This window comes from Malus sylvestris, chromosome 8 (assembly GCF_916048215.2).
Source record: "Malus sylvestris chromosome 8, drMalSylv7.2, whole genome shotgun sequence".
Lineage (NCBI taxonomy): Eukaryota > Viridiplantae > Streptophyta > Magnoliopsida > Rosales > Rosaceae > Malus > Malus sylvestris.
Window position 1 is genome coordinate 29,259,912 of NC_062267.1, and position 26,568 is coordinate 29,286,479.

At 37.8% G+C, this 26,568-nt stretch overlaps 4 protein-coding genes across 4 annotated transcripts; all 4 read left to right on the plus strand.

The window, feature by feature from the left end:
- Nucleotides 1–497: 497 nt before the first annotated feature.
- On the plus strand, nt 498–4,666 carry LOC126632399 (magnesium transporter MRS2-4-like). Its single transcript, XM_050302803.1, has 4 exons — nt 498–1,154; nt 1,448–1,896; nt 3,271–3,546; nt 3,932–4,666. Exons 1-4 carry the CDS (start codon nt 785–787, stop codon nt 4,208–4,210), a joined length of 1,374 nt encoding a protein of 457 aa, XP_050158760.1. The 5' UTR covers nt 498–784; the 3' UTR covers nt 4,211–4,666.
- A 4,034-nt stretch (nt 4,667–8,700) lies between these two features.
- On the plus strand, nt 8,701–14,885 carry LOC126632971 (uncharacterized protein At4g06598-like). The gene is made up of 5 exons (XM_050303515.1): nt 8,701–9,000; nt 10,189–10,930; nt 12,938–13,017; nt 13,134–13,256; nt 14,186–14,885. The coding sequence occupies exons 2-5, from the start codon at nt 10,209–10,211 to the stop codon at nt 14,401–14,403; spliced, it is 1,143 nt and encodes a 380-aa protein (XP_050159472.1). The 5' UTR covers nt 8,701–9,000; nt 10,189–10,208; the 3' UTR covers nt 14,404–14,885.
- A 2,077-nt stretch (nt 14,886–16,962) lies between these two features.
- On the plus strand, nt 16,963–17,808 carry LOC126631521 (agamous-like MADS-box protein AGL82). Its single transcript, XM_050301640.1, has one exon. The coding sequence runs from the start codon at nt 16,963–16,965 to the stop codon at nt 17,806–17,808; it is 846 nt and encodes a 281-aa protein (XP_050157597.1).
- A 2,048-nt stretch (nt 17,809–19,856) lies between these two features.
- On the plus strand, nt 19,857–20,668 carry LOC126633228 (uncharacterized). The gene is made up of 2 exons (XM_050303803.1): nt 19,857–20,313; nt 20,640–20,668. Exons 1-2 carry the CDS (start codon nt 19,872–19,874, stop codon nt 20,666–20,668), a joined length of 471 nt encoding a protein of 156 aa, XP_050159760.1. The 5' UTR covers nt 19,857–19,871.
- Nucleotides 20,669–26,568: the final 5,900 nt, after the last annotated feature.

Below are 26,568 nucleotides of genomic sequence, written 5' to 3' on the forward strand. Positions count from 1 at the left end.
TAAATCTTGTTCTGCTTAACCCCACACGTTCGTAGTGATGAATGCAAATGTCACATGTGTCCCGACTACTAAGTCAACAGAAGTCTACATACACCATGAGGGGCAGTTTAGTCATTTCCTACCTAAAAGGTTAAAATACTATAATTTAGGACGAATTGTTACACAACTCAAGATAGGCCACAAAAAAATTGGGTGCAAAAGATTTGAACTCCCATTCGAGGATGGTGAGGAAAACTGCACTATTTGTTTATTTGAATTAGTTTCTAACTTACTATTTATAAAATTCGAATATAAATTCTCTAATTTAGAATTAAAGAAGAATACTAATACAATTTTTTTTTCTTGTTTTATTTGTATCTAAAAATCGTAAACAACACCAATATAAAAACAATTTATATAAAACGAGAACGGCACTCATCATGTGACCATTAACCTCACCACCAGTACACCGCCCCGAATAACTCATTCTTCACCAGTACAGCAACCCCGTATAACTCATTCTTCACCAGTACACCGCCCCCAGCTGGATGAAAATCCCGCATTCCTTATAATATGTCAAGTAGGCGCTGCCTAGGGGAGTCTGATCGGAGAGACAACTTAAAAGAAAGAAGCAAGCGGCTGGGGAGGATGAGGAGGAGGAGGAGGAGGAGGCGGAGTCGGAGTAGGAGAAGGGGAAGGGGAAGGGGAAGGGGAAGAGAGAGATCCATGGCACACTGAATAGTCACACACAACGGGAAGAGAGAGAGGGAGAGAGTCCTGGAGAGAGAGAGGGACCATAGGAAAAATGGGGAAGGGTCCCTTCTCTTTCAAGCGCAGCAGCAGCAGCATACGACGCCGCCCCAAGAAGTTCATTGGCCCTCCTTCTACTGTTTTTCCCTCTCCGCCTCAGCCGATTCGGTCTCCTTCGCCCTCCAACAATGTTAATATTAGCAATACCAATACCAATAGTCTGAGTGCAGTTGTTGCTGGCGGCGCCGGCGGTGGCGTGAAGGGGAAGAAAAAGGCAGGAGCCAGGCTTTGGATGCGATTTGACCGCTTCGGCGTGTCAGAGCTCGTCGAGTGCGACAAGAACGCTATCATTCGACGCACGGCCATTCCCGCCCGGGACTTGAGGATTCTCGGCCCTGTCTTCTCCCTTTCATCCAGCATCCTTGGTACTCCTACATATTTTATTAAGTTATGCACCTACATTAGGGTTAGGGTTTTGCAATCATCCTACTTTATATGTTAACTCCCTTCTGGGTTTTGCAAATTTTATTACTTTATATGTTAGTTCACTCGTTCTCCTTTGAACAATGCCTTTCTGAGTTATACTACTTATGAATACAACTTTAATGTATGTTATCTTATAGAAAGTATTCTCTGCATGAGTTGCTAGTGTTTTAATTATAAACTATGTGTGCCATAGTAGACCATGATAAATATGTATTCCTCATTTCAATTGCAGCCAGGGAGAAGGCCATGGTGGTTAATTTAGAGTTTATAAAGGCTATAGTTACAGCCGAAGAGGTTTTGTTGCTTGATCCTCTTCGGCAGGAGGTTATTCCATTTGCGGATCAGCTAAGGCAACAACTTCCTCAGAAAAGCCAATCCAGGATACAAGAAGCAAGTCCACTCGGTGAAGAAGATAATGGAATGGATGTTTCAACCGGAAGGCAACGGTTACCTGTTCCCGAGGCCGTTGAAGGTTTGCAGTCTGATCTCCCATTTGAGTTTCAGGTTCTGGAGGTTGCATTAGAAGTTGTCTGTACATATTTGGATTCTAGTGTGGCAGACCTTGAGAGAGAAGCCTACCCTGTGTTAGATGAACTGGCCAGAAATGTTAGCACCAAAAACCTTGAACTCGTGAGGATTTTGAAAAGCAATCTTACCCGTTTGCTTGCACGCGTCCAGAAGGTATGTTTGCTTAATCCTACCTCATGAGTCATAGTTCTCTATATTTGTTCAGATGATTTGCAATGCTGTTTCTTTAGATGATTTGCTGTGCTGTATCTGATTTCAATCCTTTCCGGCATCATTAACCTGACCCTACTTGGAGTTAAAATGTTTGTCGATTCATAGTTTTTGTGATATTTCAAATTTTTTTCTTAAACTTAAAAATGTTTTTGGAGCACTGGCACCTTAATAATTTAAAACTATCAAATATTAATACAAAGCAGTAAATCCTAGTTAAGTGTCTCCACACAATCTGCTTCAAGAAGGTTTCATGAATTGTGAATGGAAACACACAGATACATCAATATGTAAAGATTGTGATTTGCTGTGGTGATGCACTCGTAGTATGCATTCAATTCACTAATAAAAGCATCTTTACGTTCACTCAGCATATATTTCTGGTCGCCTAGTCACATCGGGTTGGTTATCTGGGATAGATGCTACGGTTGTTTGGCTCAGTCAAAAAATTGAGTCTAGTTGAGAGCCATTGTCTTCAACTCTTGTTTTGTTGAGTTACTTTTATCTGCGTTTCATATCTGTAGTCACATGGAAATACAATTGTTCTTTTTATAGCCTTCCTGCACTCATGCTGCCGTATGAAGAGTAGCTAAGGTTTCTGGCATCTAAAGCCTAAACTTTAAATCAAACCTTAACCTAAGTTTAATGCACAAGTAAACATAGAAGTGCTTACGAAAAGATTCAAATTACGATGTTTATGATGACAGAGTTTCATATTTTCTAGATGCTCCTATGGGTAAGTGATGTGAAGGTATGAATAATTTTTGAGGTCTTGTTCTGGTGAATAATAAGATATTTATTACTATCCTTCCTGCCTGGTCTCATTTAGACCTGTTCTGGTTTTAGTATTGACTTTGTTAGACAATATAACTAAGTGCTTATGAAGTAAACGGCATCAGGAGTTCAGGTTTACTCTGTTTGAGCGGAGGGGGCTTCTCTTGAAATTGTTTCTACCTGATGGGATGGCAAAACCAACATCCATATAACTTACTTTATTACATCACTGTTGCTTGGGCAGGGGCTTCAAGTTTAGCTGAAAGATGTACATTTATCACGCAGCTTGATAGAATGCTTTTATACTTAGATGTTGGAGGGGAATTGAATTTCTGTCGGACATGTGATTGAGGGTTTGACTTTTCCAGATATGCAGGACTACAAAGAGAAGTTGATACCCTTTACTATTTGACAATAATGCTATGAAAGGTTTCTGTAAAATGGTTTTGGACATAGGATACATGTTTTATCTGTATGCTACTGTTCAATAGATATATTGCTATTTTCTTTCTGAGTAAGAAGCACGTGTCTTTCTGATTTCAGATGAGGGATGAAATCGAACATTTGTTGGATGACAATGAAGATATGGCACATTTATATTTAACAAGGAAATGGATGCAGAATCAGCAGCCCGAGGATTTGTTGGGGCGTTCTGCGTCAAATAGAATCCCCGCATCCCATCTTCATCGGCTTGGTTCCACCAGAAGCGGGAGTTTGGTAACCAGTTACTATATGGACCACGATGACGTAGAAGATCTAGAGATGCTGCTTGATGCATATTTTATGCAACTGGATAGAACACGTAACAAGATAATATCTGTGAGTGCCAATTGTTTTGACCTACTATAACAACTTTATATTGAACAACTTAACCTTTTACAAAACAAGCTTTATATATCAGTTGTCACCATTAGCTTGCGTTTTAATGCAGTTGCATCAACTTAGATGCAGTTCCAGATAACTAATTTAGGTTAGATTTCTTTAATGTTACATATTTTTGCGAGTTCTATGGTTGCACTTGCTCCTGGAATAATTGGAAGCTTTGGACCTCTTGTGATTCCGAGTCGGAACTAATTTCACTATCATCGGTACATGAGGAATGTCATTTAGAATCCAGTTAGTTGCGCACGTTAAGCATGATTGGTTATTGTGTTAATCTGTCCTTGAATATTGCTCATGTTCTTATCGTGTTCATCGGACGTAGTTGCGGGAGTATATTGATGACACGGAGGATTATGTCAACATACGACTTGACAACCAACGAAATGAACTCATTCAGTTCCAGTTGACATTGAGCATTGCATTGTTTGCGATATCGGTGGAGACTGCGATAGCTGGGGTATTTGGTTTTAACATCCACTGTCCAATATTTGACGTTAATGGGATATTTGTGCGGTTTGTTGCGGGTATGGTAGCATTTGCCCTGGCTATCTTCTTTCTCATCTACGGGTATGCGAGGTGGAAGAAGCTGCTTGGTACATGAGTCGAGCCTGTCATCTGTTGTAGATAGTGATAGATTCACAAACTGATTTACGAACCCTAAACCAATGACTTTGTAAATAAGCTTGTCGTTGCAGATGTTGTATGAGCACAAGGAGTTTGTTAGGGACTCCTACAAGTCTTCCCTTGCTCAATATCATTTGTACCTCTAAGTAAGGAACATCTTGTGGGGCCCAATCTACAATGGATTTTGGCGGTTGGGCCGTTTAGGGTTTAGGGTTAAGGATATGTGAACTATGTTTCGTTGTTGAAAGAAGAGTAAGTGTTGCTGAAGGGCTAGATTGGTATTGATGTGCTTTTTAAAAAAAATAATTGTTTATGCTATGTTGTTTGAATAAATAACTGTAAAATAAAAGTTGTTGAGTGTTTGGTAAATAATTTTTTTTGTAAAAGTGTTTTTAAAAAAAAATAAAGAGTGTTTGGTTAACTTTTATATAAATTGTTGTGAATAATATGTTAAATGACTAAAAAAGATATGGTATTTAATGTGATACAATAATTATCAAAGAGAAGTGTAGGGGCAACAATTGTTATTTTGTAAAATATGTGAGGGTACACTTGTCGTTTGAAAATTTTATTAAATGGACACTGATTACTATGTTTTGAAAGAAAAAAAAGGTTTTTTAGAAGCATGGCAACCCTGCTTATTTCTATACTTTTCTACTATTACCGACAACAGTTAAATAAAAACATTTTTTTTTTGTTTTACCAAACACATTTGATGTTCTAAAATTTTAATAAGCTGCTTTGTTTAAAAGCACCACAAGCCAAAACCAACCCGAAATGCAATCACAAATGCACAAATATCAATCATAGGTTTCAATTTCAATTATTAAGACTGATGTTCATTTGTGATTGGTTTTTTAGTAGCACTTGCACTGAATTTGTTGTCTTGTTGATGAGGAATTGGCTGTCTCCCCTCATATGCTTTTTATGTGCTAACTCCTCTAATGTTGTTAATTAATAAATGTCGTTGTCAAAGAGAGAGGATTCTCGCCGGATCCTCTTTGTGAGGATCTCAAGGATCCTCCAATCACATTCGTTCGTCATATATCGTGCAGCCAATTTTTGTCAGGTACTGTTTATATTCAATTTTAAATAAAAAAAATTTACAATAATTTATGACCACACGATGTACGACGAACGAATATGATTGGGGGATCCCTAAGATCCTCACAAAGAGGATTAGGCGAGGATCCTCCTGGGTTGTCAACAACTCACTAGTCACTCCACATTGTTCTTTTTCTACTTTGCACCAAAGGAAATGCTTGTATGCAATAAAGTTAGATAACTCCACAAAGAAAAGTTAAAATGGCCCTCCCTCCTACTATTACTAACATTCTAAATATGGAGATTAGGGTTTATAATAATCTAAAGGGAAGTGTTATTGACACTCCAAAAATCTCATTCTACACTCCTCACAATTGTATTTTTCTTTCATAATATAGAAAGTTTGGAGTGTAGAATAAGATTTTTGGAGTGCTAATAACAATTCCCTAATCTAAATTATTGATTGAAGTGAATATTATCAGTTTAATTATTTTCAAAGAGAAAACAGAGTTAAATTTGTTTTGTGAATATCGAAATGGTTCATTATAAATTTAAAGGGACGTTTGATAATTGTTTTATTTCTAATTTTAACATTTTTTTATAAAATATTAAAATGGAAATGGTTAACAAAAGTGCTTTAGGAGTTCGCCATTTTATTTAAGATTTGAGTAACCTTTAAATTTCTAATGAACTAAATATCAACAAGACAACGAAATGACTAGGTCACTAGTTGTTTACCATTAAATTATAAACCAACATGAATAAAAATAGTTCTGATATGCCTACCCCATGCTCTTATTTCTCCATTTACCTTTTAATGAAAATTTTAATATCGAATTTAACTTTATGTAAAAAGACTTTAAAAGCCTTGTTAAAAATTAATCTTCTTACATATTTTTTGTAGTCAAATCAAAAAAATCAAAAAATTTAAAATAAGAAACGAATCAAACCAGCCCATTTGTCTCTTCATTCCTCACTCCTTTCTTACTCTTTCACACCCCCCCCCCCTCCACTTCTGTCTCTTCCATCCACCCTACCCACCTCAAATTCCATCTCTTATTTTCTCCCTACTTTTCAACCCTTAATTCTGAATTGGAATTAGGGAGTAAATATGGATATGAGATCTTAAATCCAGATTTGGTAGGGGGAGAAAGATTCAGATAGACAGGAATAGAGAAAGAAGAAGAAAAAGAAAGGAAGGTAACTTTCCCAGCATCAAAGAAAAAAGGAGTTGTCGTCGTCATATGTGGTGCCTTGTTGTGATTGCTTTCGCTAGATTGCGTGGAAATGTTCATGGATATTCTATTTTCCTAAAATCTCCCAGATTCAATCATTCTTTATATTTATTTTATTTAGAACTTAAAATGTTATGGATATGTCATTCAGTACTACGGTATGATGATATTCCTTTTCACTTGAAAATTGAGATGTTTTAAGTTCGAATCTCGTGAATGGCGAATTTGATACCAAATTAGGTGGCTCAATGTGTGGTTTAGCTGAACTCCTCCTCCCCTTAATTTAAAAATATCTATGTACTAAAAAATATGTTATGGATATTTAGGAATATAAGAGGGGTAGGAAGATAGTGTTTGGTTTTTTAAACGTTTTATAGTGGATGAAATTATAAAGTTGGTAAAGAAATAAGACTACAGTGTAGGTTGTGGCCATAGTAGCTGTCTACAAATATTATTTTATTATAATTTGACCGCTTAAAAATGCATTTGACTTGCCACTCAGTGCTACGGTCTGGTGGTATTCCTCTTTACTTGTAACTGAGAGGTCTTAGGTTCAAAACTTGTGGATGGCGAACTCGATACCAAATCTTGTGGATGGCGAACTCGCGAACTCGATACCAAATCTTGTGAATGGTGAACATGATACCAAATTAAGTTGCCCACTGTGTGGTTTAACCAAATCCCCCTTCCCTTAATGTAAATATACGTAGTTGTACTAAAAAAAAACATTTGACTTCTTACTAAAGTTGCTTTTTATGGTAGCAATTAGCAAATGACCCTTCTCCAATGTACAGATACAAATTTGATATGTAAAAGTCATATTTACATCATATTTTATATTTTCGAAAGATGTAGATTCTAGTCCTACTTTATGGAGAGAGATGCAAATTTAGGATTAAATTTATTTTTCTCTCTTAAACTGGCGGGGTCCAACTCCAAAATATGTTAAAAAAATATAAATTTTCATTTACATTTACATATTCCGCCCTAAATGGGTGTTTTTCATCTTTCCCACTAGAGAGTTTTCTTACAAACAAAAAATGTAAAATGCTCATTTTAAGAGATTTTTCATCTTCCACTAGAGATGTTTTAACGAGTTTTTCCTTTAGAGATGTCCTTTGCTTATTAAAGTTAATACTACGTTTAGATGAGTAAAATAAACTTAAAATTTGAACAAAGTCAGAATTTATAAATTGACATGCAAAAATTCTCTTTGTTTGGATCATAAACATAAAAATTTAGAATTTTTGCGTAAAAAAAGAATTCTGAATCTGGGACATCCAGTTCCCAATTTTAAATTTAATATAAATAGCTGTCATTTCCATAATTTTTATGAGTGAGAGTTTAAAAATACAAAATACAAAAAAACTCAACTATGAATGGACACCACCACCACAAGTCACCACACCACCCACCATCATGGTTGCCACCACTACCACCACATACCGTTGTCTCCCTCGTCACTACCTCCGCCACCACCACCCACCATCATCAACATGGTCTTCACCACCCACCATCATTTATATATTAACGACTTTATACACACATTAAATTACCTATTTAAATTTATTGTTCTTTTAAGTTAACCAAACAATAAAATTTATAAATTCACAAAATGACCATTTCAATTTCCGTTATTGTACAAGTCCATAGTAATCTAAAACTTTCTCATCCAACCGCGGTGTAAAAGTCTAATTTTGTGTACATAATAGTCTAATCATTAGTTGGTGGTCCAATAATATTTTTCATTCACATTGTTTAAAAGAAGATTTGAGATCTTGGACTTGGCTACCATACCCACCTAAGAAAGTTATCATAATGTATAAATCCAGTCAAATATATGATAGTCTCTTTTCTAACTTCACATTTAAACGTTGCATATTGAATGTTTAAGTAAATACATGGTCAACTCTTCAATTTAAAACTATTTTCGGCAATATATATACAGACACCACCATACGACAAACTAAGTTGTGTCATTGTCACACGGTCACGGTTGCACCCTTCTGTCGTATAGAAATGTTTTTTTTTTGTTGAAAATAAAAAACTCTAAAAAAAATGGTTATAAAATGTGAATTTTCTTTGTGGTTTAACACCTTTAATCCCAGAATAGTAATTTTAGGTTGACAAAAATGAACTGGAAAGGGAGAATAAAAAGGCACCACTTGCAAAAGCTTGGCTGTGCATCCAAAACTTCCTTCCAGGAAACCGAGTGAACAATTTAATTTCACAAGTAAATACTTTAAGAAAAAAGGACAGAACAAAATATAATTTCAATCCAACCCCCAGACATCGACCAGAAGAAATACTAGAGAGAGAGAGAGAGAGAGAGAGAGAGAGGAGGAGGAGGAGGGGGAGAGAGAGAGGAGAGCTTCTTCTTCGAAGACAAGAGGGGAATCAAATCATTGATTAGAAACCCCAGGACAGAGAAACAACTCTGCTTCTTCGATCATTGCGTTTCAAGATCTCGATTGTTCGTTCAATACAGGTGACCAAATACATAGACGTATATATATATATATATATGTTTGGGTATGTGTATTTTCTCAAAACAAAGAAAACAATTTTAGCTTTGCGTTTGTGTTTTGGCAAATCAGCAGCTGATTGTTGTTTAACTTTGCTGATAATCGCACACATTATCACCGTTTCGTCAAATAAATCACTTGATGATTCTCTTTTCATTGCAAATGGTGGTTTTTATTTTAGGGCTCTTTCTGTGATTTTTCGTTTTGGGAATTTGTGAGATTCGTTGTGTGTTTGGCTGCTGAGAAAATGTGGGAAAATGATTTTTCGTTTTGGGAATTTGTGAGATTCGTTGTGTGTTTGGCTGCTGAGAAAATGTGGGAAAATGAAATGAGCTTATGGGTTTTGAATCTGGGAAAATTTTCATTATTTGGGACTGAGAAACCATAATCCCTCACCTTAACCAACTGTGATTAGGACCTCATTTTTTTAGGAGATTCAATTCAATTCAAAAGTTTCGATCCTTCTCTTTTCTCTTCTTTTCATGTTTGCTTGAGAAACAAATTTGAGGGCTTGAGTCAGTAGTGCGTGGTGATTGGGAATTTGTGGCGTCTTCATTGTGGTTCGGCCCTCCGATTATTTTAGAGTGGCAGTGTACTTGGTTGTATTTTATGCAGAGAAAACAGAAAAGATGTCAACTTTAGTTTTGTGTTAATTTGGGTTTTGGATGTTATTGTGATGAAAATGGTTTCTACTGCTCAGAAAGTTAGGTAGGTAGTTGTCTAAGTGTTGTCCATTATAATGTATTTCTATGCTATGTTGACTGGCTTATCTGTGTTTTAAGCATGTGCATGTTTTGGTTTCAGACTTGTATGTCTAATGATTGGTATTGATAATTTGAAAGTTTCCAGTAGGCGTGTTCATAAACATATCCATTGATGTACCTGTGTGTTCATGTCAGCATGGAGAAGGATATTAGTAGCAGAGTTATAGTTATTACATCTTCTTTCTTTTTGCAAGTGTTTTAGTAGCAAGTTATTGACTTTAACCTATGTTTTGCTTTTCCTATTCTCCTTTGTTGATGGTGACATATTTATCAATTGGCTTATCAACACTGTGCTTGCGACCTTCTCCCCCCTTTTTAGTTGTAAATTTGTTTTCCATGTTAAATACCCTTTCTGTCTCTGTCATCTTACACTATATGATTGAACAGGGACTCATTGTGCTTCAGCTATGGCAAACTCCAAGGGTTCATCAAATATCAGAAATTTTATGTATTCCGGAAAGCATCCTTTACTTCCTCCTAAAAGTCCATTACCTAGTGTTCCCCCATCATATGCAGATTATGTCCTTAGTCCTGCAATTGGATCAAAAACTGTTCAGAAGCCTAGGGAGGGAAATGCACATCACCAGCGGACTTCCTCAGAGAGCCTACTTATAGAGGAACAACCTTCTTGGCTTGATGATCTCCTTAATGAGCCGGACACACCTATACGCAGAGGAGGTCATCGTCGTTCATCAAGTGACTCTTTTGCATATGTGGATGCAATTAATGCTTCTAACCTTGATTATGCCACTCAAGATGAGTACAAATATCATAATATGATTTCTGCACTCTCTTGGGGATCCCAAGACCTTGATCCTCGAAAAGATTTACGACATGCTTCATTATACACAGAACTGAACTTGGTGAAGCAGAAGAATAAGGCATGGGAGTCTTCTTTGAATAGTGTAAATAACCTGAACAGCCTTCCTTCTGTCAGGGATAACATTGTTCTTCAGAGTTCAGGATCATTATCTACACCACAAGAAGCTGATGGGATTGCCTCTACAGCGAGTGAAAAGCATGATCATGTTGATTCTGGTCTTCATGATCCAAAGTCTTCTTCTGAGAGAAAGGACAATTCCAATGCTAAGCCTTATGCATCTGAGACTGATGCAAAACGTGCTAAACAGTATGTAGTTTCTTTAGTATTTTCCCTATACTTTAACTCATTTTATCTTGATACCAACATAGCAACATTAATCTCACATAAATTTTGGTTGTCTTATTTACCTGCCTCTACTTCTTCATTTTTTCCTGGTTGTTAAGTAGGTTTTCCAGATGAATTTATTTAGTGTTTCTTTGTGCCCATACTCATTTTACCTTATATCAACATAGCAAAATTACTCTTACATAATAGGTTGTCTCTTTGATCTGTCTCTACTCTTCTTTATGTTGTTGCATATGTACTCCAGATGAAATATGCATACACCCTCTCACCCTCGATTTATTCCAAAATACATAATTTGAGGCTGCTTTACAAAAGTATTTAATGTAGTTAGAATGCATATAATTTCGTTTAGATTAGAATTGTTCCCTTAAAGAATTGTTCCCTTAAATGGATCTATGTGATGACTAGCATAACGAAATGCAATTAATGGGAAAGAGCACTTGGATAGATGAAATAAGGATTATGGTACTTTTCTGTTTATGGTACGGATACACGAACATAAACTTCCGATGCTCTTTATGTGGTATATAGGGGTACTTTGTTGCTTCTGTGCAACTTGATTACTTAGTGCGCTTCATGGGTTTGGGAATTGCATTGTTACATTTAGGTTGCAAGTGTGCAACTTCAAGTGCATCCATACAAGCATGCACAAATGAATAAAACTTACATGCAAGCACATCACATTAATATACTGCAAGCTTTTAAGTAGCTAAATTTGCACAAATTTGTTCTTTATTGCTACATGTCGGTAATATATTATGAATGTGAGTAATTTTAGTCTATTTACTTTAGATCACCTGATTTTAGGCATGACGTTGAGTTGTTGACCAGTATGTGGCCCTGAGTATTAAGCTGAGCAGCTATATAACATTGTAAATTAGTCGCAACTACGTATGAGACGGAGCTTTATATACTTTTCTGATTTGGGAAGACAGTACAGCATGAGGAGCTTAATGTGGAATACTACCTATCATCTGTTTTGTACTAATGGAGGAGCATGTATGCTAATTTAACAGTTTTAATTTATGTAGTTTAGTTTTCTGGAGAAGTGGAGGAAGACAGTTGAAGGACTGGACTAGGACTGTCCCTTTGCTTTTAATAATTTGAATGCTGGCTTGTTCAAATCTTGAGAGTAATTCACTTATGGGCTCTCTCCATAAATTTTAAGTTAAATTTCCACAGATTTCTTTTTATCAGAATTTCCACAGATTTCTTTTCAACTGGACTGGAGTGAAAGAATTTTCGTAAACCTCGATAAAGTTTTAATGCAAGAAGTTTTCCTAGTTGTTTTACAAACTAAGATGTGAATACTCTAGACTCATAGTTATCAACTGGCTCTTCTTAGTGACTCCATAACCGGGTAATTCATTGGGACTGTCTATCTCTTCTTACCGGATATCATTCTTGAGCGTGCAAGGGCAAGAAGGCCAAGGTAATGTGGGGTTGCCTGGTCTTGGCGGTGATATGGTTGGTTTGGATGGAGAGAGACAGGGAGATTTTTAAGCTTAAGATGGATTGTGCTTTGAGGAGCTATGGGACAGAATTTGTTTTCGGTCAGCACTTTGGGCTTTTGTTTCCTTGAAGTTCAGAAATATTCCTTTATCCCTAATTTGGCTTGATTGGAAGGCAGCTACTTATTTATTTTGCTCTAGGGTGTTGTTTGGATTTTCAGTTTTTAGTCTTGCTGCTGTTTTATTTTTCTTGTTTGTGTGGGTCTGGTTGTTTCGTGTGGGTCTTTTTTTACCACTCCTTTGTTTTTTTGCCCTTTCTCGGGTTTAATATAATCATTTATTTCTCAAAATAATTATCAACTCGCTCTGTAGCTAATGCAGATGTTGGGTTTAATATAATCATTTCCTTGTAACAGCACTAATGGTCATAAGTCTAGAAACTTGACTGGTGTCTTCTTGAATTGGAATATTTAATAAATATTTTATGGAGACTAAATACTAGTTATTGTATTTGTAGGCAATTTGCTCAACGTTCACGGGTTCGGAAACTTCAGTACATAGCAGAGCTGGAGAGGAATGTACAAGCTTTACAGGCAAGTGTCAGCAAAAGCTGGAAGTACTGTATTTAAGTTTGAATTGGGTTTTATACTGAGGTGTTTTATGATAATTTATCATTGACAATATTGTTCCTGCATGTTTTACTCCACAGGCAGAAGGGACTGAAGTTTCGGCTGAGCTTGAGTTTCTCAACCAGCAGAATATGATTCTGAGCATGGAGAACAAAGCCCTCAAGCAGCGCTTAGAAAGTATAGGACAGGAGCAGCTTATCAAATACTGTAAGCTTCTACCTTGAACATTCAAATTTTCATAATCTATGCATCTTCGGCTTCATCTGTTACCTGAATTTGGAGAATATGTTTAGAGTAAAATCAGAACTATGTATTAGCTGAAAAAGTTATAAACCTGAAGCCTTTCTCAAAGTACTTGATTCACCTCATACCTATGGCAGTCTGAGGATGATTGGAACTCAAATGAAGAACTATGAGAAACTATGCTGTGAAGATCTGGAGAAAATTTGATAACACATAGGAAATGTTAGTCTTCAGCATAGTATTTAACAATTTGAAGGCGGGGTCCATGTGGATTTTGTAAAAGCCTTGGGTTTGGATGATAGATGTTTACCTACCGTCAATCTTTTATCACCTGAATACCTGGATTTTTGCTATAGTGATATAATACCATGTTTAGCAGTCTTGAAAGTGAAGTTTTATCTGATCAACAATACACATGTAGGGGACTTTAAGTCTGAACATTTGCATTTAAAATGAATGTGAACGCCCTCTCCAGGGCTACCTCATAATGTAGTTCGACGATGGGAACTATATTTGTTTTAAAAGATTAGACAGATAATGCTGTTTAGTCATCTAAACTGTGCAGACAAACACAGTCCATCACATAAAACTGAAATGATCACAATGGTAATCAATTTGCTAGCAATTTCTGGGTTTTATCTGTTTGTTTTTGTGTATAGATGATTCTTAAAGAACTGCCAAATGGATGTTTCCAGTCATTATTTCTTAAATGCAAAAATTCTCACCTGAGGGTTCTTTCATCCAGTCATTGTTAGCAATTTCTGGGATTTAGAACGCCCACGTATCTGGCAGCGGTTTTCACTTATATTTTGTGCCAAAAGCAGAACTTTCCTTACCCCTTTTTGGTATTCACTATTTTATAAGGTGACTAAGATGTGTTTTTCCATTTCCAGTGGAACAAGAATTGTTGGAGAGGGAGATTGGGAGGCTACGAGTCTTGTATCAGCAACAACAGCAGCAGCATCAACAGCAACAGCAACAGCAGCAACCTTCTTCTAGCCATAGACGCTCTAACAGCAGAGACCTAGATTCCCAATTTGCAAACCTGTCTTTGAAACACAAGGATGCAAATGCAGGTCGTGACCCTGTAACAGGCGCACTTCGCATTTAGATATGCAATGTAGCCAAAAGTTGTGTTTTGCCTCAACTTTTCTTCCACTGATCGATGTTGCCAATTGCCATGCCTGACCAAGTTTCTTGCTTCCCTGGTGCGGGATAAGGCTGAGCTATTCCACTCCCAGCGCCTTCTCTCTCTCCTCACTTTGTGCGATTTAATTTCTGTTTATTGCCCTTGTCTGTTAAGTTAACGTCGGTGCACCTGGTAGCCAATTCCCAAAGTAGGTTCTACTTGGGGCAGTTGACTTACCGGAGGTGGTAACTCAAAGCAGGTTCGGTATTTCAGTCGTTATTATGTATGTCTTAAGTAACCATTGATTCATAAAATGTTGTATGTTCCATTTTTTGCCCGTTGCAGATTTCGACATAGTACAAAAAGATGGGCTGATTGGATGTGCACTAGTTGTGATGCATGTTATGGTAGCAAAAAAATGTGTACTTGTAAAATGTTTCAAATGAAATCCTTGGTTTCTTTGATTTTGTTTGTCGGTGTTGATAGAATTGATTGGATGCACATTTAGCACCTGTTCAAAATTTTAGTTATTTTTCTGCGCAGTTCTCGTATCCCATGTCAGCATATTGGACGGAAAATTTGACGATGGTTTCGACTGTAGGAGATAAAGTAGGCCACAAACCTTCCCCTCCTCTTATGGCACCTTTATGTAAAGGTTATCGGAATTCAGAATCAAATTCCGATCATAGAATACTTCAGTGTCTACCAAATTTTGGGGAATCAAAATTTGGAGGGACTCACGCGAATTATGGAATCCAACTTCAAAATTTGAAAGAATTGAAATTCCTACATTTAGGTTGGAATTGAATTCTTGGTTGTTGGGGAAGTCTGGATAGATTTTTCCTTCTTAGTATACCTCACTTATTTCTAAAACTAGCACATGGGCACACACAAAGTGTGAGATTTTTTTTATTTGGACTTCTCTCTGCAACTCTATCTCCAAAAGCCTCTTCAACTGCCATCTCCTCCCACGTTCTCCTCAAGTTCATCTGCTTCAGTTCATTCAAACTATCCAAAAAACATCATGATTTCACTTACCTGTATGAAAAAATGATGATGGGACAATTTCTCTTAATAAGCGCATATTTTATCTTAATATTATATAATTACTGTTTTGTCATCCTTGTATAAATATTATGTATCAAAAGTGAGTAAAATAGGAAAAATAGGGATATGATTGTCATTTTCTCAAAAGATACAAAATTACTATTTTACCCTTCTCATGTAAGTATTGTGGATCAAAAGTGAGGGTAAAATAAGAAAAAAAATGGGCAAAAAGTCGACAATGAGAGTTCTCTTAATAATAGTAGAGATTCTTAGATTGCCCTTCTCATTAACCCAATGCCACCAACCGCTGCTCAGTTTAATATCAAAGTAAACATTAACAATAACCATAATTTATATACAATTAAATAATTGAATTTCACTGTGTTTAATATTGGGTGAAAAAAGGCATTTAACATTTATTTTTTTCTATTAATTTGTAGATAAAATTTAATAGAAAAAGATTTGGTATATAAAATAATGTATTTCAAGTAAGAGCATTTTAGTAATTATATTAATTTTCATTCCGATTCAGTTGAAACAATTTATACATAATTTGTACTAATTCTATTCTGATTACTGTAGGTTTTAATAACAACTTGAACAGAAATAACAACTTGAACAGAAATCCAATTTTGACTCCTCGCCATTCCACCTACTTATCAATGCAATTTCTTCTCAATTCAATTCCTCTCATTTGGATTACAGATTAGTAAAAAGCCATTAGTTTAGAATATCGTTTGTACTAAATTTTGTTTGAACAAAAACATAAACCTTCTAAATACACAGAGAGATGAAAATTTTGAATTTCAAGAAGTGGCTTTCTTGAATATTTTCACTGCTTAATACAATAATTAACCCTAAATTTTGTTTGAACGAAAATATAAACCTTCTAAATACACAGAGAGATGAAAAATGGTGATATCAATCTAGCGAATTAGGCGCATCTCGTCCATGACGGCATGTTGAACACTGGATTGCCGATCTTGATGCGATGTCAGGGCTGCCAGCATATTGTGGATCTCAGACATATTAGCCTGAACTCCTGAAGCTTTAGATGAATATATGCTTAAATTAATCTCCCAAAACGCACCAAGATATAAAAAAATGGGGAAAAAAAAACAGAAAAAAAAAAAAGACTGCGATGATCATATTCCTTGTGGAAAAGGGAAATGCTTATTACTAGACCGGGGATTAGGGTTTAGGGTTACGATATAGGAAGAAAACCCTAAATACGATATAGGATGGGCAGTTGGAAACCCTAATTAATTAGAAAGTAGGTGACTTGTAAATCAAGTAATAGTTAGAGAAATCATGATCTCCTGATGTATTTGGAAACTACTTTTTCTGATTCCTATTCGAATTTGGTTTCCTTATACAACTCTGCAGCCCTACTTCCTTCCCTCCCTATAAAACTCAACCAAAACCCTACTTCTTGTTACAGTTAACGACTCTCAGAATTTAGAATTCATGAGATTAATTTCACAGAAGAAGAAGATGCTGGCTCCTTCAAGAAGAAGCTTGGAACTCATTCCCAACGAGACTGCTCGAAAGATGGCCTTTCAGAAGAGAAAGAAGAGCGTCTACAAGAAGGCCAACGAGCTCTCCAAACTTTGTGACATTGATGTGGCCTTGGTTGTCTACGAAGCTGATCAAAAGAAGGGAATTAGGCCAGTTCAGCCGGAGACGTGGCCGCAAGATCCGGCTGAGTTCAATCGCATTCTCAGCAGGTACAAGGCTTCCAAGGATGCTGCTGCCCCCGGTTTCCTAAAGAGAAGCTTCAGTTTGTCTGATTTTTATGAGGCCAAGAAGAAGAAAGATGATGACAGTGATGATGGAAATGGTGGTGATGACAGTGATGGTGATGATGGCAATGACAACGATGACGATCATGTTGATCCCAAGGTTCAAAAAAGGGGCAATAAGCAGATTTCCAAGGACAAGTACCGAACATGGGATGCTCGAATTGACCTTTTTTCAGAAGATGAATTGATTAAACTCATTGCTTCACTCGAAGCCAAGATACAGGCCTCGACACTGGAGATTCATTCCATGGAAAGATATTCGGCAAAACAAAATCAAAATTTCTACCGAACTCACTCAAGCTCAAGCAAAATACCACAACACTTGAAGCCTGCGAATTTTGATGTGCAGAAGCCCCCCTCTCATGACCCTGTAAACACATTTATTCACGACACATTAGGCAAAAAAGTTACTCATGAATTGGCCCAATGGGGTGGTTTTAATAAGAATCCGGTGAACACTACTACTACTACTCCTACTACTTCAGTCATGCAGTCAAAAGAATCCGATGAATACTTCTACTACTTGTACAACTACTAGCAATTCCGCTATTCAATCAAAGTCTTCCCCGTCTGTGAAATGTCCAATGCTTCCAAGTGCATGGATTTCAATCTCACAATCACAGAAGACCTAATTAAGGAATCAATTTTGTGGATGAGTGGATCTAATTCTTGGTTATCAAACTTGTACTAATGTTTAGTTTGATTTTTTCTTTTTCGGACAATATATAGTAATTAGTTTGGTTGGTTCAACTTTTGATTTGCCGTTCAGCTATGAATAATATTGGCATTGCTATAAGCTAATAGATAGGTCAAACAACGTAGGAGACTAACTTCGAAAAACCCTAATCAAATCTGCATCATTTTCAATAGGATATCTTCAAGTCTCAAGTGCTAAGTTAGTATAGCCCTAATCGAGTCTTATCCTCCAACGGTGATTGTTCTTGCCTTAAGGAATATGAGGTGTGCCTCGTCTCAAAGTGAGTCGACATATAAGCATTGTCATGCGATGCAATGGATTCTGTTTTCGGCGGGAAACAATGTAAGAATATAAGCATGTAGTACGTTATTGGTGCGGTATATATGGCGCTATGTGTGAAGGTTACAGTTTTATTAATAAAACTCAAAGACAAACGTTTACACATGAAGGCGACTTGTTCTTTCTAATCCTACCATTCATTTGGTGAGATTAGAGGGATAAGTTTGCTTCAAAGTATTCCCTTCTACCTCTGACATGGTTACAATTTTTCTTATCTTCGTTCAACATAAAAGATATAATGTCTTTTTCTATTCCAATCTTATCCTCGCAAGTAAACCCTCATTTCGTTTTGCATCATTATTTAAATCAACTGACATGCTTGTGCTACAACTAGAGTATTTTTTTCTGGGAAATATATAGTCTTTTTCCACTAATTTGGGGTGGGACACATATACTCTGATGACTTTGAACAGTTCTATGTTGAATGTGTTTCATTTTTTCGTTGGATGTACTTTTACTTTTTCAGGAACAATTTGTTTTTCGTAAAAGTTAGATTAATGAATGACTAAGGTAATTACTTAGAAGTCGCTGAATGGTCTTTAAGGTCAATGGTTCTCTAGAAAGGTGTTTATTGGAAGCAACTTTGTGTCAATCAACTTTGTATCAAGCCAACTTTGTGTCAATCAATTTTGTGTCAATCTCCTTTAACTTTGTGTCAATCAACTCCTTAATTCAAGGAGCTTGTCTTCCCTAAACCATTTTGTTGGTTGTCTTCCCTAAGCCACCTTTGTGGTGTAAATCAAGGAGTCAATCTCCTTATATATTGCTGTACAATTGTAATGATATCATGATGAAAATACAAAACATACTTTGAAAATCAACATGGTATCAGAGAAGGAAATCTAACCTGCTTCTGCTGTACTACTATCCAAGCATGTTCAATCTTCAAAATGGCTGAAGATAATTCGTTAGGATCAGAAACTGAAAGTTCACATGTGATTTCCTCCATGAATGTGCATGAGGTGGATGTCAACCCAAATCAAAGATTAAGCTCAATCGTGTTGAATGAGTTTAATTACTTGCCTTGGTTGAGAGCAGTGTCTCTGGCTCTAGGTGGAAGGTCCAAGTTAGGGTTCATAAATGGAAGCATCAAAGTACCTGATGCTTCCTCACCAACCTATGAATCCTGACTTAGCAAGGATCAGCTAGTTATGTCATGGCTCCTGAATTCCATGGAATGGAAATTAGCTGAAATATTCAGTTACTCTGAATCTTCATACCAGCTATGGGAGGCAGTCAAGGAAATGTATGGCAACCAGAACAATGCTGCAAGGGTTTTCCAATTAAAGAAGGACATCTCCAATCTGCAACAAGACGACAAGCCGTTTGTGCAACTCCTATGAAGCATGAAAAGCATGTGGAATGAGTTGGAAATTTATCGTCCTCATACAACCGACACAACACTGCTACGAAAGAGAGCAGAAGAAGACAAGATATTTCAACTCTTGTCCAGTCTCGATTCAACGTATGAAGATCTACGATGTCACATACTTATGAACACTGAACTTCCTTCCTTCACCAGTGTATGTGCAACAATCCAACGTGAAGAAGTAAGGAGGAAAGTCATGAACATGGGTATAATGGCTAGTGTACCTGAGGCTAGGGCCTATCTAACCAACGAGAGAAAGTACAAAGGAAAGCATCCGAACTTGAAGTGTCAACACTGCAACAATATAGGTCATGTTAAAGACACATGCTGGATTTTACACCCAGATTTAAAGCCTGACTTCATGAAAGACAACAAGGGTTTACAAAGGGTGAATCGTACTACACACCGAGCAAATCATGCGTCTGCCTCCACCTCTAATGGGTCTGATCCATTCAAGAACTTCACAGCGAATCCAGCTGAACTCATGAATGAGTTTATGTCGTACCTTCAAGGCAAGAAAGGAGGGGCTGGAATTGACCGTGCAGACAACATAGGAGAAGGGAACACGACGGCATTGCTCGGCAAGTTTGCGGGTTTCTTGGCAGACACGAAACCCGTACCCCAAGAGAACATGCAAGGTATCATGAAAACCTTTAAAACTGCTCTTAAAATAAATATGTTGCATGATTTTTGGGTTGTAGATTCGGGTGCCACAGATCATATGACTAACCATGTGTCTAAGTCTCAAAAGTTTGAAAAATTCACTAATCCTTCCCAAGTTTCAATTGCAAATAGTGAGAGTGTAAAGGTTTTAGGAAAGGAAAAAATAAAAATAATGTCAGATGAAATTGAATCAATGGCTTTGTATGTACCTTCATTCCCATTTCAATTTCTATCTGTGGGAAAGATCACAAATACCTTGAATTGCTTAGCTATATTTTCTCCTCACAATGTCATCTTTCAGGACTGTGCCACCAAGAAGACGATTGGTGAAGGGTTTTATTTAGAAGGTCTCTATTACATATCAAAAAGCAATCCCAGAGGGTTCCAAGCCAAGTTCAATCCCATTCAAGATAATAAATTGTGGCATCAACGTTTAGCTCACCCTTCTCCACTCATTTTGTCAACTTTATTTCCAAACTTAGGGAAGGATGCTATTTCATGTGAAACATGCCACTTGTCTAAGGCCACTAGATTATCTTTTAACTCTTCCTTGTCCAGGGCTAGTAAGTGTTTTGAACTAGTTCATTCAGATGTATGGGGACCAACTAGTGAATCTTTTGATGGTTATAAGTATTTTGTGATCTTTGTTGATGATTTCTCTCGAGTCACATGGTTGTATCTTCTAAAGTCTAAGAATGAAGTTATGGAAGTATTTAAGGACTTTCATAACCTTGTTAAAAACCATTTCTCCTCTCAAATTCAAACCTTAAGGTCTGACAATGGCACCGAATATATGTCCCATATCATGAAACAATATTTAAGCACTCATGGCATCATGCATCAAACAAGTTGTGTTGGCACACCTCAACAAAATGGTGTAGCCGAAAGCAAAAACCGTGACTTACTTGAAAAAACAAGAGCACTAATGCTACAAATGAATGTACCAAAGAAATTTTGGTCCCAAGGGGTTATGGCAGCTGCTTATATCATCAATAGATTACCCAGCCAAGTCTTGGATTTCAAGTCTCCCCTAGAGGTCATGAAAGGAAGTAAAATTGATCTCTCACACCTTCGAGTTTTTGGCTGCATCTGTTTTGTGCATATTCAATCTCATCACTGAGATAAATTGGATCCTAGAGTTGTTAAATGTATTTTTCTTGGTTATTCATCGACACAAAAAGGATATAAGTGCTGTAATCCTCAACTAAGGAGATTGATTGTGTCCAAAGATGTTCGATTCAATGAAACTAATCTTTTTTCAGCAAGTTACATGAAATCACAAGTCAAGGGGATGACATCTTGGATGTGTTCCCACTACCAAGAATCGAACTTGAGGCTCCTCAACAACAAGATCCCAGTCATGTCAACATTGATGCATCTCTTAATGAAAGTAGCAATGAAGGGTCTCACTCTGATGGTACACGACATGAAGATGGTGATAATCAAGATGACCCTCACAATACGGTCCAAAATGTGAACGAGTGTGAGACAACTCTTCCTGCTCCTCGACGCAATCCAATGCGTGTTAGGAAAACTCCCACAAGACTTTAAGACTTTGTCATCTACAAACCCACATATCCCATCTCCCAATGTGTGTCGTACAAGAGAGTGACACCAGCCCATGCTGCATTCCTAAGCACCATATCAAGTTACAAGGAGCCTCAGAATTTCCATGAGGCCAACAACCAAAAGGTTTGGAAGGATGCAATGCAAGAAGAACTTAAAGCTCTAAATCAACACAACACCTGGAGTATCACCAAACTTCCCATAGGTAAGAAAGCCGTGGGTTGCAAATGGATTTATAAACTCAAATTCAAGTCAGATGGATCAATTGAGAGGCATAAAGCAATATTGGTAACTCGGGGATTCACTCAAACATACGAGATGGATTACAAAGAAACGTTTGCACCTGTTGCCAAAATGAACACCGTGAGAGTGCTATTGTCCGTGGCAGTAAACAAGGGGTGGTCCATGTACCAAATGGATGTGAAGAATGCATTATTGCACGGAGATCTCAAAGAAGAGGTCTATATGAAATTGCCACCAGGGCATCCTCAAAGCAATGAACCGAATTTGGTGTGCAAATTGCACAAATCCATTTATGGCCTGAAACAGTCTCCACGAGCTTGGTATGCCAAACTAAGTTCAGTTCTCACTAGTGTTGGTTTCATAAGCAGCAATGCCGATTCATCACTATTTGTTCGCACATGAGCTGTGGGCAAATTGGTTGTGCTGATCTATGTTGATGATCTGATAATTACGGGTGATAATGCTGACGAGATCCTCAAACTCAAACAGTCCCTCAGACAAAGGTTTGCAATTAAAGACCTTGGGATATTGAAGTACTTCCTTGGTATAGAAGTGGCAACCTCGCACAAGGGGCTATTTCTTAACCAAAGAAAGTATGTCTTGGATTTGCTCAAGGAAGCCAACATGAGCGATGATAAACCGGCCATTACTCCTCTCGACAGCAAGCACAAACCTAGCTTGAAGGGCACGCCACTCACGGATATCAGCCATTATCAGAGATTTGTGGGTAAGTTAATCTACCTAACAATCATTAGACCTGACATCACATATTCTGTAAGTCTTGTGAGCCAATTCATGCACTCCCTGACTCTTGAGCATTTGACCCTTGTTAAAAGGATCTTACACTACTTAAAAGGATCAGTGGGTTGTGGAATCCTCATGCAAAAGAATGACAACACACAAATCATGGGATATTGCGATGCTGATTGGGCTGGGAATGCTATCGATTACAAGTCCACAACTGGCTACTGTACCTTTGTCGGTGGAAACTTGGTCACATGGAAAAGTAAGAAGCAAACTGTTATCGCCAGGTCAAGTGCCGAAGCTGAGTATCGTGCCATGGCTTCAACTGCGTGTGAGTTGATCTGACTCAAGGGGCTTCTGTGCGATTTAGGTGTTCCTACAACTCTTCCTATGTCCTTATTTTGTGACAATCAGGCAGCCATGCATATAACATCAAACCTAGTGTTTCACGAGCGGACGAAACACTTTGAAGTTTACTGCCATTACGTCCGAGAACAGGTGCAGTCGCAGGTGATTCAGACACACTATATAAGAAGCTTCGACCAACTGGTCGACATCTTCACAAAGCCTTTGGCTTCTCATCAATTTCAGCAACTTCTGTCCAAGCTTGGATCCATAAACCTCCTGGATCCAGCTTGAGGGGGCGTATTGGAAGCAACTTTGTGTCAATCAACTTTGTGTCAAGCCAACTTTGTGTCAATCAACTTTGTGTCAATCTCCTTTAACTTTGTGTCAACTCCTTAATTCAAGGAGCTTGTCTTCCCTAAACCATTTTGTCGGTTGTCTTCCCGCCACCTTTGTGGTGTAAATCAAGGAGTCAATCTCCTTATATATTGCTGTACAATTGTAATGATATCATGATGAAAATACAAAACAGAAGGGGATGGGAAGAGTATGGAAATTGGAGGGCAGACAATCCACCTCCTTATATAATAGATACATATATGTATAGCCTGTCAGACAACCTACTCAGTTAAAGTTCGTTAGTCAACGTTTGTAAATCATGTCAGTCCACTTTCGCAACATGTCAGTCCTCATTCATAAATCATGTCAGTTCACTTTCGTAACATGTTAGTCCTCGTTCATAAATCATGTCAGTCCACTTTCGTAGCATGTCAGTCCTCGTTCGTAAACCATGTTAGTCCACCTTGTAACATGTCAATCTTCGTTCGTAAATCATACTTAGTCCTCGTTCGTAAATCCTCGTTCGAAAATCATACAAAGTGTCCAGTGGGAAGGTGTCAGCCCTTCTTCGTAAATTTTGGTAAGGTGTCTATTGACGCTCGTAAATTATTCGGAGATATGACAGGGCGAAGAAAGCAAGTTGAAATCTGTAAGTCAGGCGAACGAAACGAAGGCTTTGGTAAATTTACCTTAAGTAAATTTGTTTTTAGAAAAAGCAATTAAAGAGTATAGTTTCAAGGCCTCATGAGATCGAAAAACTCAGTTTTCCCCTATTTTACATGCGTAAAAAGGGAAAAAGGGCATTATGGGAGGATAAAATCCAATTTTGACTCATGGGCCAATACCGATGATCTAAGGAGAAAGTGCTGTGCAAGATAAAAAGCCCACAAGAAATATACGGATGAAAACGTGCCTAGATAACTACCCCACTACGAAGGAGAAGTGGGAGAGGAAGACAGGTCATAGTACTTGTTCCCAAAGCATGCAGTCATATGACGAATGACCACTAAGGAAGTGGGAAAGGAGGACCGGTCATGGTACTTGATCCTCAAGCATGCAATCTTATAAATAGGGATAGGAGCCAAAGAACAAGGTAGGGAAGGAAAACCTGAGAGAATCCAGAGAAAAGGGAACTAATCGACTGACTTGAGCATTGGAGTATCTTTTGCAGGTACCCCGCCTGGGCAAGCTACTGAGGAAGACTATTCTGGGACACAATGATTCGGCGAATGTAAGGATTGTGGTCAATAAATCTGTGGAAGTATTTCTTCTTGTAGGAAATCTCGCTCCAACAAACCCCCTGCAGGCCATTGAAAGACTCGGCCAACTCGACCTGGGAACCAGCGATATGCACGCCTTAACAGAACATAGATTTTTTTTTTTAAGGAAAATCAAAGAAACAAAAAATTAAAGGAGAAAAATAGCATATATGGGGCAAATTCATATCATGATTATGAAGCAGCATGAAAAAAGAAGATGATGGGGCCAAATCTTTAGTTGGGTGATGACGGCTGTAGCTTCGGTGCAGGTGCTGGTGACATTTCAGTCAGAAATTGCTCGGCTGTGTTGCAGACCAAGACGGCCGGGGAGAGGGAAGAGAGAAAAGAGAGGGGCGGCAAGTGAAATAATATCAAAATATTATTATTTTTAATTCTTTAATTGTGGGCCAGACCAATGGTGTAAAGGTGTCAAACTTGGTTGGTGGGACTCCAAGTCACCAAAAGTTCCCGATACTCCGAAAAATTCCTCTTAGTTGTGGGCATTGTTTTGAAAATCCTCACCTTAAAGAAATGACGGGAATGAATTGTTGACTTATTTAAAAAGTGATACATCCTATTTAGTACTACGGTTTAGTGGTATTCCTCTTTACTCGTAAGTGGGAGGTCTTAAATTCGATTTTCACCGAATGTGAGTTGGAACCACATTATTGCTAGTCCACCCCCTTCCCCTCTTAGTGTAGATAATATCGTTTGTTTTAAAAAAGAAAAAAAAGAAAAAAAGAAAAAAAAAGTGATACCTTTAATTATTGGAAGAGTTTAGTAAATTTTTAAGATGCTTAGTATCCCCATCTTTTCCTTTAGATGCGACTATGGGACAGAGGTTCAGGGCCGAAGGGGTAAAGGAAGACCTAGGAAAACTTTGGAAGAGACTCTAAGAAAAGACTTAGAGTACTTGGATCTAACGAAGGACATGACACAGGATCGAGCACAATGGCGTTCTAAGATTCATATAGCCGATCCCACTCAGTGACTTGGATTTTCCAAGTCTCCAACCGAGAAGTTTTCCTCACTCGGGAAATTAAGGGAACACTACCCCAACCTACATGCTCCACTCAGAAAGCTTCAACATACAAGCTTTAACAAAAGAAAATTCAAAGAACTTAGCGAAGAAGGCTTTGGTGTATTTAACACAATACGTTGAAATGAAGGAAAGCTTATTTATTGATATCCCCGATAAGCTACAAATATGTACATATACATGAGTCAAAATAAGCACACAAGAGGGAGCCTTCACAAAGGTTGCTTAGGAGAAGTCTCAGCAGTCGGTAGAGCCCCAGAAAGAGAAGGCACCGGAGGGGGATCATTTGGAGCCTCAGTACTGGACAGAACCCTAGAAGGAGGAGGCATCAGAGGTTGATCATTTGGAGCTTCATTACGCGGTACAGCCCAAGAAGACGAAGGCAATAAATGCCTTTGGAACAAACCCACAAATCTCTGATGATCAAGTAAAACCTGACCATCAGTTTCCTTCATCTGGTCAAGCTTCCTCTTCATGTTTGTAGCATAGTCATGTGCGAGCCAGTGCAACTGTTTATTCTCATGCTTGAGCCCTCTAATCTCCTGTTTGAGACTCATCACTTTAGCCGCCAATGATTCAACTTGGCGGGTTCGAGCAAATAGGCGTTGGGCCATATTAGACACAGAACCTGCACACTGAACACTGAGAGCCAGCGAATCCTTAACAGCTAACTCATCAGACCGTTTGGAAAGTAG